This window comes from Xyrauchen texanus, chromosome 32 (genome assembly GCF_025860055.1).
Source record: "Xyrauchen texanus isolate HMW12.3.18 chromosome 32, RBS_HiC_50CHRs, whole genome shotgun sequence".
In the NCBI taxonomy this organism is placed as follows: Eukaryota; Metazoa; Chordata; class Actinopteri; order Cypriniformes; family Catostomidae; genus Xyrauchen; species Xyrauchen texanus.
This window is the reverse complement of record NC_068307.1, coordinates 36,479,177-36,493,461: the sequence shown is the minus strand read 5'-3', so window position 1 is coordinate 36,493,461 and position 14,285 is coordinate 36,479,177. Positions and strand designations below refer to the sequence as shown.

Below are 14,285 nucleotides of genomic sequence, written 5' to 3'. Positions count from 1 at the left end.
CCAGATACTGAATGTTACTTTTGATTTTGGGTTCACATACTTGTTTTTTGCCACTGTATATATACATTCACTGAGCAATTTATTAGGAACACTGTGGTCTTGATAAAGTGCCTGACATGGTCTTCTGATGTTGTAGACCATCTGCCTCATGGTTCGACATGTTGTGCATTCTGAAATGCTATTCTTCTCACTACAATTGTACAGAGTGGTTATCCGAGTTTCCGTAGCCTTTCTGTCAGCTTGAACCAGTCTGGCATTCTCCTTTGACCTCTCTCATCAACAAGGCATTTTCATCTGCAGAACTGCCGCTCACTGGAGGTTTTTTGTTTTTGGGACCATTCTGAATAAACTCTAGAGACTGTTGTGTGTTATAATCATAGGATATCAGGCAGTTACAGAAATGCTCAAACCAGCCCGCCTGTCACCAACAATCATGCCACGGTCTAAATCACTGCGATAAAATGTTTCCCCATTCTGATGGTTGATGTGAACATTAACTTAAGCTTCTGACCAGTATCTGCATTGCACTGCTGCCACATGATTGGCTGATTTGATAATTGTATTAATAAGTAGGTGCACAGGTCTTCCTTATAAAGTTCTCAGTGAGTGTATTCAATTTTGAAATACTTTGAGAAGGACATTTTTCTTAAGGTGTGCCTTTAGTCCTGTTTCAGCCTATTTAAAATTTTCCAGGAGGTACACGCTCAACTCAGTTACACATCCTCAGAAACCGATTGTGCGGAGCAGTGCACACTTATCTGTTATGTATAGCGAATGTCCAGGGCAAATACAGTATTTTCTGTACAGACAATGGAGACTTCACCTGCAAGTGGTAAGCCTGGTGTGGGAGAAATACGAGCAAGCTGCCGTATCTCTTCGCATCACCTGAAAATGCTCACTCACTGTCATCTGAACCAGTTTCAAAATCGAAACCACAGGAGAGAGCCCCAACATGTGCCAATAAAACAAGAAATAAGTGTTTAATATTTTAAACTTTAATTTCAGCATTCAATTTGTTTTTCATTTTCAAATTTGAATAATAAAAATACATGTACCATGTTTACTTGCAGATCCATCCATCCATCCATCCATCTATCTAGAATGCCCATCCATTTGATTCAAGTCAATGAGTGTGGAAATGTTTTTTATTGAATTTATTTTTTATTGGCAGTCACATTTAATGGTACAGCGTGTCAAACATTGGCTTTAGAAGAGCCACATTCATCCTAATTAAACTCTCTTTTACAAATGAGCTTTCATTTGTCATGCATAACCATTAATGAAATGAGTGATCCACTGTCATCTATAAACCCTGAGGTATCTATTTCTTTGAGCGTGCAAAAAACTGCACTCAAAACTTGATCAGCTTATTGACTACAAATTAGCTTATGAGTTGAGTCAAAACAGTCCCCAAAAATATAGTTTCATATTTGATTAGGCTGGTAATTACTGTAGTACACTAAATATTGTAAACATCCTAATGAAGGATGTGTTGATATTCGGTAAAAACGTTTAAATGTCATTATTAACATGAAACATTTTGTCTTGTTATTGTATATACTATTATTGCTGATACTGCATTGCTATTATGTTTTATGTACTGATTTATTCCATCTGAAATGTGCGCCACATTTAGGATGATTGCAAACCACGCTTTTAAGACAATGTACCATTTCTTAAAATCCCCAAATGATTCAGTCAATGGTCAATCTTTTCTTTAAATCTAATGACAATATAACACTACAAAACAGAATAAAATTAGTAACACTTGAAATACTCAACTGGAAGAAGGAATGTGTCCTTATTTACGGGAATGTATCCTTATTTGTGCATAGAAGATATGCAAAGTGCATTGTATATCTAAGCACACAGGAATGTCAAAAAAGAAGAAGAAAAACAATTAGAAATTACAGTGAATGTCACCTCTAAAAGGCAATGTAAGGTTTGACTTATAGTATCTTAAAGATCCAAATCGTATTTCCAAGGGTATTAGTGTAATAAAGAAACAAGTTGCAATGTACTTCTGTAATGAATATCCCTGTAACAGTCAAACATTAAGCTTGGCTTTTAGCTTTTGAGAAAATGATGTCACTTGAACGTTTAACTTTAAACACTTCACATTAATCCTGTTTTGATTTGCTCACAAATGTGTGTGAGAAACAAAACAAAAAACAGACTTTCTGAAATATCTCAGGGAGACTTCAAACCAGTTTCTAAATATGCAAACATATAAAGCAGGACAATCCTTTGGTGGAGTTAATACCTGATGCAGGGCATCCAGCAATGCAACAATAAGCACTTATGTCAGTTTTAACTATGTTTCAAACCTTACTGTATCTCTTTCTCATTATATATTGCTCAAATATCAGTGGCAATATAGAGTATTAGTTTGTTATACAATATGCTGAAAGCCACCGGACTTCAAGGTGTCCATGTCATTTCACATAAACTCACAATATATTGCAACTCTCAATTGAAATTCACATAAATCCTTTATGCATCCAAAATACTATGTCATATTCTGAAATGAAAAAAGAAAAAAAAAGAAAATAAATCAGGAAATAATGACAGATAAACGGGTATGAAGTAGTTAATTCCGCAGTTGATCAGAAAACTCTTAAGGAAAAACTTTCTCTGTTCTTGTCCTTCTGGAAAGTCTTGTTGGGCTGAATTAAAAGATTTGTCCCAACTAGTCAGAATCCAATGAACTGGGAAGACACACTACAGTCAGAATGTGTGTTATTATCTGGTAGGCATTGGAACACAGATACACACACACACACACACATAGAGGGCATGGAAAGGCTAGGCATTATGGTTTTACTCAAATGGAATTGGATATAGTCCATCATTTTGATGTCACTCTAGGAGGTCCTGTAGATGTTAAGAAAGATACTTCCATTGTTGACATTGTTAAAATATAAATTGTATTCTTTATATGTGATTAGTAGTATATATATACCTCATCTGAATCATCATGGTAATCCATCTTGCCAACCTCCAGTGTATCCAGGTCATCCACACCATCAATACTGTTAGCTTCAACGTGCTGTTGTAATACTGAGTACCTGTGTACAAGGAACCTACAGAAGACATCAATAAAAGAGGCCATGACATGCACTACGCATAAATAAATAAAATGGCAAATGCTGCACGGGAAATCAAATACAAAAGGACACTGCTCATGCACTGCATGATGCGACAATCATGCAGTAATAATATTGGGCTTTTTTGGCCAACAATAATAGAGAAAAAAGGAATTTTGAAAAAGAACATGTATTTAGAAATAAGTGTTTTAGTGCAGCTGTGTGTGATATTTATAAAAATGGGGAAACCCACCTTCCTCCACAGACATATTTTTTGATGAAGAGAACCCCAGCGATAGCACTGATCAACAGAATCGTGATTACCACAGCTATAATAGGACCTGAGTTCACTGAGGGGGACTCTGTCTGAGAGATGCATGATGGGAAAGAGGGGACATAAGATCATTTTTGCATCTCAAACAATTGTAACAAAATACATTAAATACATTAATCCTAAAATAGATAGATAACAGATGATAGCTAGATAGACAGACAGACAGAAATACAGATAGATAGATAGACAGACACACAGAAATACAGATAGATAGATAGATAGATAGACAGACAGACAGACAGACAAATAGAGAATTTACAACTGATTCAAAACTTTATTTTTGCAAGCTGATACAAATAAATACCTACCAGTAGCTCCGGACTCAGTAAGTTACTAACACACTTCTTACTCAGATCAATCTCTTTTCTTTCTGGAGTCATTCCTCCATTACAATGATCTCCTGGAATCTTCCGATAACTATGGTCACATAAAGTAGAGTGTTACCTTCTTAACTTTAGGGCCAGTTTTAATCAACTTTTTAACAATTCAGTGTTTCCCCTATATACATTCAGTAGTGGCACACCACCGCTGCCAAAATATGTTTCATTAATATTCTCGACGCAACGTAATGCTTGGTAGGTCTGTTCCGATAGGGCCGCGGACATCAGGGAAAGAAAAATGCTATGGTTCTACCTCAATTTAAAAAATGTCGGCAGCAGCCCAAACTTTCTGGACGATATATCTCGATTATCATAAATGTGCTTCTCATCTGCAACACGAAAATATCACGGTGCGATTAAAACCTAGTTTTCGCACGAGTTTGGCACAAAACATTACAGAATCACTCATGCCAATGATCTGAGAGCTCTGTATCTCTTATTCACTCGATATTGTGGCATAGACCACAAAAGGTGAACAATTTGAATTCTAGTGAGAATGTTCTATTTTAAAGCGCTATGGAGGAAGTCAACCCTCTTAAACAGTAGACAAGCCCCGACATGCTAAACAGCACAGAGGAAAAAAAGAGCAAATCTGTTCAATGCTCCAAATTAAAGTGTTTCTCAAATTACACATCATCATCTTTACTAAAATGTGTCATGATTTTACAGTAGTAACTGATATTTTGATGAAAATGTTATAGTTTCAAATTAATCAATTAGGTAGAATCTATTAGTCCTCATTTTTTCCAACTGTGGCAGTTGTAGATGTTTATAAATGTGTTTAGGACTATTTTTTTTTCATTACAAAAACTATCATTTATTATTATTATTTTAGAAGGACTAGGTCCAGTGACATAAACACAGTAATGAGGAGCCATCTATGGTCTTACCTGTGCTTATATGCAAAGGTTAAATTATAATTTTTAACATTGGGTCTTGATGTCCAATGTAAAATCTGGATCCTGAAACAAAACCAGTTGAAACCCACTCGTGTATTGATTCAGTAGTGATGATGGTTGTTATATGTGTGAAATAGGTTTATATTATCCATTTGTATTCATGTATATAGTGCAAGTAATTGTCACCATTGAGGCATTTAAATATTTAACAGTTATTACTACAGCCATCTGGGTTTCCAGAGCCCTTCAAGTGTCAAAAGCTCAGAGTAAATAAACACACACATGACAAGGAGAACACGAATAGCCCATCTATAATAATTCTAAGGTTATTGCAAGCCATTTCTTCCACCGACGAACGTAAATACGGGTCCGGCATTGCACAACAGCACCACTGCTGAAAAAATTCCATGGGGAAAAACTGCAATTTTAAAGCACATGCTTATCATTTCAGCCAATCCATTTAATAGATTTCTAAGAGCAGTAATTGGACCATGCACCGTAGTACTACTTACAACGGCAACACAATAAAATGTGAAATGAAAATTGTGCACATTATGCTGAACACACAAATACAACTGCTATGTAGAAAAAATGGAGAATAATTTTTCACCCGCTAGTTTGAAGTTGCTCTTTGTGTCCATGCAGGCAGAACTCCAGTGAATGGCCAATAAGATCAGGCTGCTCCACACACACAGAGCTGTTTTCTTCATGGTAGAACCCAAAGTCACTGTGTGAAAAGACGGATAAGGATTGGACTCATGGACTGAATTTGTGGTATAAGATGTAGGACTAATATAATAATTTGTACTTTAAGCATATATGAAAACTTGGCAAAATGTTTGTTGCCAAATTGTAAATAGTAGTTTTTTGAACCATTGAAAATCAGCGAGGGTGCAGGGGCACGTGGTGGGCTCCTTCATGACCGCGTAATCTCGACCTTTCCAGCAGACTGAGTCTTTTCGTAACCGTAGAAACCTCTCCTTGTATCCCAGCATGCACCCGTCAGTGGGGTCACTAATATCGCTGGAGTGGGCGAGCCACTGGATGTAGTCACTTTCCCGACCTGCAAGGGGAGTTTCAGCTAATTTTAGGGCAATGTTTTACTAACTGATACAATTCTGAATGAAAACTAAATCAATAACATTGTACATACATTTATAAAACCTCATTATACATGTACAGAATAGTTATGAGTATTAGTACACTCACAGTCTCTGGAGAGCAACTGCCTGAAGTCTATAGTGACAGAAACCCAGTACTGATTAAGGACGGTCTCCCTGTAGCCCCACAGACTGACGTTCATTGAACGGGCACCAGGTTCTGATGCCAATCCAGTGAAATATATTGGGTCATCAGTGAAATTAAACACATGCCAACATTGACCTTCATCAGTGGAAAATCTATTAACAAAACAAAACAAAACGGAAAAGATAATAATGACAACAGCATTAGAAACGTTTATTCACTTTGTTAATTCTTATTTAAATGTTAATTCTGGAAATTAAAAAAATATTCTTACATTTTTATATATTATAAAAATATTGTTTATTATCAACAATGTGAAATCATGATGGAACCTGTTCATACATCACACCAGCTCTGGACCAATAATCTGCATACGTCACATCAGTATAAACATCATGTTAGACAGTGAGCTCACTTGATCTGTGAGATGGGGTGTGATGGGTTGTGCTCCACAGCTACCAGCAGACCCCCTGAATCCAGTATGGCATAGTGGTGTGGGCCTTTCAGAGCCTGAAACCATGTGTAACCCCCGTCGTCTGACACGTACACGTCTGGAGAAAGCACAGAAACGGCTCCACCAACACTCCCTGATGAAAGAATGAGTCAGAGAAACACAGCGTGACCGATGCACCTGTAAAACTCGTGCAAGATAGAAGCAAAAGACAGAAGTAGGGGCTTATAAAGGGAACAGTAAAATATTCCTTAAAGATATGTCTAACTTAATATGAAATATTTACTTCAATCCCATAGTTTGGAACTAGAGAATATAGAGAAATTGATCATGATGGGGGCTGGGTGGCTAATGCTCTACTGGGATCACAATGCATTTCTTCTGTACAACCAGGTACTAAAGCAAGTCAAACCATTGGCATGGATGAAGAATAGCAAACATCAACATGATTGTGGTAACTGACCAAAGAAAAAAGAAAATAACACTACAAATAGAATAGAAGAGAAGAGATAGAATAGGAAATGTCAGAAAATGTTTTACAAAATAGATTAGAAAAGAACATGGAAAAATAGAATGGGCATAGCAGAAGAGAAAAGAAAAAGAATAGCACATGCATGGCATAATAATATAATATAATATAATATAATATAATATGGTCTTCGCCTAATAGCAAAAATTTGTGTGTGAGTTTTGAATGGCCTATGGCATCGAGTGTAGATTGATCATTACAATGGTACAATTGATTATTAAAATAGAACAAATGTATTTTCTCAACATCAGGATTGATTTCATGTAATTTACTTGCTAAACATTGTAATTGTACATGGTAGAATAGAACAGAATAGAATGAGTACAGAACGGTGCAGAACAGAATAGAATGGAATTAAATAGAACATATATATTTTTTTTATATGATTGTGAGTCAGTAATAGCATAGACTTTTAGAAAGCCTTGTGATTGAAAATGTGGGCAGTAATCACCATGGGCCAGGATGAGTCCCACAGCATTGGGCTCTGTTAGGGGCTGCATAGGCACATTCAGTTTCATAGAAATACTGTAGGAGGCGTGAATATGCAGACTACACTGCAAGAGAACAGAGGCATGTACAAGATTAACATGATGTACTGCACAGTTTTTAGAAGTCACATACTGTACAACCATGTTCAGATTCATTTAAGTGCTATTGAAAATTGAGAGCATTGCAAAAAGAGGATGGGCCAGGATGAGTGTTAGTGTGGTTTCATAAAGTGTTCTTGCAATGAGAATGACGTTGGAAATGTGAACTATCCTAACAAAACATATAATGACTCACAAAATGTGTTATATTGTGAATCATCCTTTTTATTTTAAGAAACACCAACAACTTGAGCAAATATTTCCTAGTTTAATGCTGTCCTTATTGTTTACCAACAATATATTTTGTGTTCTTAAAATAAACAGCATTCTCCAGAAAGTGTAATATTATAGCATTGTTTGTTCCCCTTCAAGTCGGTCACTTTGACGCTGCATCAGTAGCTGACGCTATGGGAAACTCCTCCCAGGTGTGATGATCTCAGAAGCCCTATAAAATCATGCAAATCTTTTGCCATTTGACACTTTTTGACACTCTGCCTCTGGTGCGTGCATCATCACGGGCATGAAAACCGGAGCACGGCACCATTTCATCTGAATTTTCCCTTTAGGTTTGCCATAACATCTCTCGTCCACTTGAACCCGAATCTTTGCTTGTTGTTGAATTTGCACACCTTACTGTAACAGCGAGTGGATTATTTTCTATCTCCCTCCCTGTGCTCCGACAAACAGTAATGTTTTTTGGAGTGTAAAGCACATAAAAGAGCCGTTTGCTAAACGATGTCTTTTTAAGATGGTGTTTCACAAATGTTTTCCATGTGAGCGATATCTCCCTCTGTCAGATTATTATGACTTATTATGACTTGACGATCTCCCAATTCAGTAAGATTTCAGGTCTCTGGCACTGACACCTTTGCGGTGTTTGTTAAATGCACAGTGCCACAAATTGATGCTCCATCCACCAAGGATTCTGCCCAGGAAAATGGCAGGTCTATGAGCCGCCGGGTGTCTTTGGAGTAACACCCTGGCAAATATTTTTCAGGAATTTGCCTTTCAGTTTTCTTGCAGTTGTGAGCCAGAAATGAGAGTGTGACATCACCTCTGTATCACAGGACGTTTTGCCCTGTTTTTACTATTGTTGAGGGCATGCCAGGAGACTGCCATGTCGTAACACTGAGATTTAAGGCACCTCCATGTCAACTAGTGAACCTCTCGCTTTCTGCAGTGTCATGAGCTGGAAACAAGATTATGGTGTGACGCTGGTCACTTCATTGTCTGTCTTGCTGCTGATAGTGACGTGCCATGTCTCTTGCTTAACTGCGGTCAACTAGCTGCGAACAAGAACACGATCACAGTGTGTTTGCTGTTTGTGTTGCTGTTGGCTGTGCCATGATAGACATGTTCCAACAAAACGAGTCACAAAATTACTCTGCTTTAGTTCACAAGACATCCACCTCACTTTAACAGTGTCCTCTCCTCCACTGTCATGGTGTGGGACATGCTGATTTTGTGCTCAGAGGTACAATGTCTCCTTGCCAAAGATGCGTTATGTAGCATACCGGTAGGGAGAAAAGCTTCTACTGCCACTATTTTGTTCTACCATCAGAAAGGATGGTGGGCTAGGGCATATACTGGACTTGAGATACTTAAATCAGGCACTCAGAAAATCTCCATTCAAGATGATTACATCAACATCTGGACTGGTTCATACCTACTGAACTAAAAGATTAAAAGTGTTCTTTCATGTGCAGATAGCCCCTCGTCACAGGCCAATCTTAAGAGTCGCCTTTGAGGAGACTGCATACCAGTTGAAAGTCCTACCCTTTGGCATGTCCCTGGCTCCCTGCATATTTATGAAATGTGTTGATGTGGTGCTCGCTTCCCTGAACCTAAGCAGTGCCAATGTATTTTAGTACAATACGAGAAACAAGCATGCAGGCACAGGGATCAGCTGCTTACACATCTGGAGCATATGGGCCTCAAAATCAATTGGGCAAAAAGCATGTGGGTGCCAAGTCGGCAAGTTTCCTGCTTGGAATGTTGGTGTGTCTGACTGGCAAAAGCACTCAGTGTATACTCTGGTTTGATGAGTTCAAGCCAGGGGTAGCACTACCTCTGCGACAGATCCAGTAGGTTTTGGGTTTAACGGCCACTGCAGCTTCCATAACCCCTTGTCTTTTACATCTCTCAATGACACACCACTGTTAGCCATGCTAGCTATATGGAGAACACTTACATTATATCAGGAGAGTGTTGTGCATGGCAGAGAGGACAGAAACAAAATTGTCATGACGAACATGTCCAACACAGGCCAGGAAGCCCTGTTCAACTGTCATCCAGTCTTCAGCACCTGGACAGGTGCGCAAATTATGTTGCACATAATTGCCTAGAACTGTTTGCAGTCCACAAGGCTCTGAGAGCTTTTTGTTTATGCCCAATTCCCATTGTGCTCTAGGTCCTCGTGGTGGCATAGTGATTTGCATCAATCTGGGTGGAGGAGGATGAATTTCAGTTGCCTCTGCGTCTGAGACATCAATCTGCGCATCTTATCACGTGGCTTGTTGAGCGTGTTACCACGGAGACCTAGCATGTGTGGAGGCTTCAAGCTATTCTCTGCGGCATCCATGCACAATTCACCACACGCCCCACCGACAGCAAGAACCAAACATTATAGTGACCACGAGGAGGTTAACCCAACACTACCCACCCTAGCAACCGGGCCAATTGGTTGCTTAGGAAGCCTGACTGGAGTCACTCAGCATGCCCTGGATTCGAACTTGCGACTCGAATCAGTTGTGGTAGTCAGTGTCTTTTAATTGCTGAGCTACCCAGGCCCCCCCCCAAGCTTTTTGTTTATTAACAAATAAGTTAAGTGCTGCTGGTGGCACCTCAGTGGCCTGACAGCATTTAGTTCCCAGAGCTAGAAGACCTGTTGGATGCTCTCCCATGGGAATTCCTATTATGAGGTGTGACAAGGAGGAGGGCGTGGCCGGGCCATCAGCTGATCAGCAGTAGTGCGAGATAAAGAGGACCCGGAGGCGCCAGTTGGAGAGAGAGACGCACCCGGCTGCATTGTGTGTGTGTCCTTATGTTTTATGTTGTTTTAAACTTATGTTTACCATTAATCTTTATGTTGACTGTTCAGCCGGTTCCCACTTCCTCCTTGCCCATCCTTATACAGTTACAGTGCTGCCGTGTGTGAGTGAGCTGACCCCCGCCAGAGGGTGGAGAAGCGGTTGAGGACTAGCGGTAGCATGTCCGAGAGCCGGCGAGCAAGTTGTTCTCTCCTCTCTTTCTGTGTGTCTCCGCTCGCCCTTTCCCTCTCCCCACCCCTCCCCTCCTCTCTCCCCCAGGTTCACAGGAGGTGGGGTGGGCCAACGGCTGACAGAACAGCCGGAAGGGCAGCGTCTCCCCTCCAGATGCTACTGACACAGAATCTCGTTCCCTCATTTCAGGGAAACATGGTAACAGTTGTAACCAGAGCGTTTTTTTTTTCTCCATTGACCAAAGCCAGTGGCATTTGTTTTGGTGACTGTTGTTTTGGTGTTAATCATGCTATAGAACTTATTACAGAATTACAGGGACAATAAATAAGTCAAAAAATAAAGTTGATACATAAATGGACACTAGTTGATCCATAAAGTCTCTTGTCTCTCACCTAAAGTCTAAAGGCTCTCACCTTGTCTGGGTGCTCGGTTGTGGAGTCACATACTCCATTCCAGGGCTTCTGCAGGGGTCGCCACTCTCCCCCTTGATTAAATGTGATCATTGTCTGCACAGAGCCATCTGTAGAGAGAAAATACTCATCAACAAATATGAGCTGCTCTATTTTATATATGTGGGTATAGAATCACTAATCTCCACACGAAGGAATGGATTTTCAATGGAAAAAGGGAAAACTACTGATTCTTTGACCGTAAAGACTGAGGAGTTATTTTTAGATGGGAATTTGTTTTAAGGGGGACTATATAAATATAACTTTTTTTAATTAGCAATACTCTAACTGTTCAAGAATAAGTATCAGAGGAAAGGGAGGATTTTCAATTCTCTCCACTAACCCTCTTGTACCAGAAATTACTGCTGAATTTTCTATATTTCACAAGTAGTTTAAGGGACAAATCCTCAAATTTGATAAAGAGTAACCAAGAGAGACAGATGTTGCAGTTTATTCTTCAATTTCTTTTTTAAATTATAGCTTTCAGACAAAACCTGTCGTACCCACTGCGAGCACACTGGTCATATAGACCCCTCTCAGAGAGGTGATGTTGGTAAAGTCAGTGTCTCCACCCGTCGTAGTATACAAATGACGTCCCAGGGACGTGGAAAACACTGTGCCCCGGTCATCAGACACATAGATGGTACCAATACCTGAGTCTAATAGTAGAAAGAAGTAAAAACAATCATCAATATACAGGTTCATGATTTTTTACAATATTGGCTTTAAAACCACTAATGTCACATGCCCTCCTGAGTATATCACATTTTTAGTATAAAAAAAAAAAAATCTAAAGCAAACCTTTCTGTATGACTTGCCATAATGATGTTAGATTGACAAATCCAATATACTGTTATTCTACAAATTTTGTTGAGGGTTTTATCAAAATCCTTAAACGAAGTCCAACATTTCTGACAATAACTCCTCCTAGAGCTTTCAAACTACCTCCACCAAACTCTGCAAAGACCTTTAAACTGTTTTGAGTCAGGTTTTCATTTCTTTTGTCATGGTGTTGTCAGATTTTAGTGTTGATTTGAAATATGGCCTTTGTTCATAATCTTGACCAACTGTTTTTGAGATTTCTGTCTTTCCCCTTTCAAGTAGATAGGAGCTGCTCTTGTATGTCGCTTGTTTACAAAAATAGTTGCCTGAGAACGTTCCAAATATGCCACTGAGAGGACTAACTTGCTAGACAGACTTAGTTTAAAATTAAACTTTCAAAAAACTCTAATGTAAACAAACCTAGAAAAGGCCTTTGATCTGGTTTGTTTGAAGCTCTTTTTCTCTATCTACATATCTGACAGTTTATCTGACTGATTTATGTGTCAGTCTGTCTGACTAACTATCTAGTTAAAGGTTTGTCTTACTGTAATGTCTGTCAAAGTTTGTCTTGATCAATTTTACCCATCTAGTTATTATTAAAATAACTAATGTTTTCATTTGTTTAATTTGTGTAGGTTCTCATGTATTTATTCATCACATAACACAATTCTGAAGTTCAAATCTAAGCGATATGATAAGATCCATATCTGCATTTTGCATAGCAATGTTATTGTAATGCTATACCAGGGGATTTATGGAGCTGAACAATAAACAACTGATCTACCTCCAGGTTCATCTACGTGCATGAAGACCATATCATCGTTGGCAGCCAGAATAGAGTAGAACTGTTCATGGCCAACAGTGGGGAGCTGAGCCATGTTCCACGTCTCACCCTGATCTACCGACACATGAATCATGCGTGTGGAGCCCTGAAAAAGTAAGTGTTTTTGACACCTGCATGTGAAACCAACCATACAAATCACACTATAGTTTTGCTCCAAATTCAAGCTGCTTATTTCAGCAGCTGCCTTCAGCGGCATTGCTGAAGTCAGCATTGTAAAACAAAATGGAAACTCAAGCAATTGATTTGGAACATTCTCCATAAGACGGTTGGACATTAGCTGGTAAACCATGAAAATGCTAAGCAAGCAATTCACTTAATTTTGGAACAGAGATTATATATCCTGTAGCTCAACTGGTAGAACATGGTGCTAGCAAAACCAAGATCATCAGTTTGATTCCCAGGGAACACACAAACTGATAACACGCATACACTGCAAGTCGTTTTGGATAGTGTCTGCCAAATGCATACATCTAAATGTGATATCATAACACAGTTTTCTCACAAACATCATTCAATTCATGTAAAATTAAGAGAGCTCACCAATTCTGTCATGACAGAAGCAAAAACAAAGCGTCCACCAATCCCAAAAGAATAGATCTTGCTTCCGATAGTCTTAAATGTTCTGCCATAGTCTAAAGACTTTCTCAGTTCTAGCATTCCCCGGTCACCTGAGAGAAAGAGAGAGACAAAATCGACTAAATGAGGAACTATAAGCTTGAAATAATCCTGATAGATACAACATGCTTGTAATGACCCTGACCGTTTTGTTATAATGAGAAATATCTACTCACTGCAGGATCCATTGGGGTTTGTTGTTAAGAAAATGGTGTCATCAATTCCCCTAAAATGACAAAAATGACAATGAGGTAAATAGATAAAACTAGAAATCTCCATCCATACACACATAATTCTCCACATCAATTTAGGATGTTATCTAATGCGTTGACATTCTGGACATACATTTTTAACAGTGGCTGGTCACTATATGTTGGTCAGATGGTTTTGTCTAAGTGGGCAGTTGTTGGCCAGAACAGATAGTCAAAACTCTGGCCAAATGAAATTGATTCATTTAGGTGTATTTCTGCTGTCATACCATTTCACAAGACATACTGTCTCATGGATCTTCCTCCAGTTGGCTCCAAAGTCTTCAGACAGCCAAACGTCATACTGAGACACAAATTAAATTAAAACAGAGTGACCAAAAGAACAAAGGAAATGTCTAATGAACAGTAGTCTATGAACGATCATTGGTCCTACACTGATGCTGTAGACCATGAGTATGTTGCTGTCTCTGGGGTTGTAGGTGATCTGCATTAAGGGATGGAAGGGAAGCTCAGAGGTTACGAAGCTATTCCCAAAATCAACCGAATGGAAAATTTGAGTGACTCTTCCCTCGGATAGATCACCTGTTAGGATCACCTGTGGGACAACAAGCAGA

The 14,285-nt window shown here is 39.0% G+C and overlaps 1 protein-coding gene across 1 annotated transcript in view; it reads right to left on the bottom strand.

Moving 5' to 3' along the window:
- Positions 1–1,122: 1,122 nt before the first annotated feature.
- Positions 1,123–14,285, bottom strand: part of sort1a (sortilin 1a) — a 30,635-nt gene continuing 17,472 nt past the window's right edge. The window contains exons 5-20 of the mRNA XM_052102001.1: positions 14,105–14,266; positions 13,941–14,014; positions 13,639–13,688; positions 13,388–13,515; positions 12,788–12,932; positions 11,685–11,840; positions 11,146–11,252; positions 7,376–7,478; positions 6,360–6,531; positions 5,909–6,099; positions 5,573–5,762; positions 5,310–5,426; positions 3,729–3,837; positions 3,340–3,452; positions 2,963–3,083; positions 1,123–2,874 (exon numbers count right to left, since the gene is read on the bottom strand). Coding sequence (XP_051957961.1) covers positions 2,860–2,874; positions 2,963–3,083; positions 3,340–3,452; positions 3,729–3,837; positions 5,310–5,426; positions 5,573–5,762; positions 5,909–6,099; positions 6,360–6,531; positions 7,376–7,478; positions 11,146–11,252; positions 11,685–11,840; positions 12,788–12,932; positions 13,388–13,515; positions 13,639–13,688; positions 13,941–14,014; positions 14,105–14,266 — 1,953 coding nt within the window. The 3' untranslated portion in view covers positions 1,123–2,859. The remainder of the gene's footprint in view (positions 2,875–2,962; positions 3,084–3,339; positions 3,453–3,728; positions 3,838–5,309; positions 5,427–5,572; positions 5,763–5,908; positions 6,100–6,359; positions 6,532–7,375; positions 7,479–11,145; positions 11,253–11,684; positions 11,841–12,787; positions 12,933–13,387; positions 13,516–13,638; positions 13,689–13,940; positions 14,015–14,104; positions 14,267–14,285) is intronic.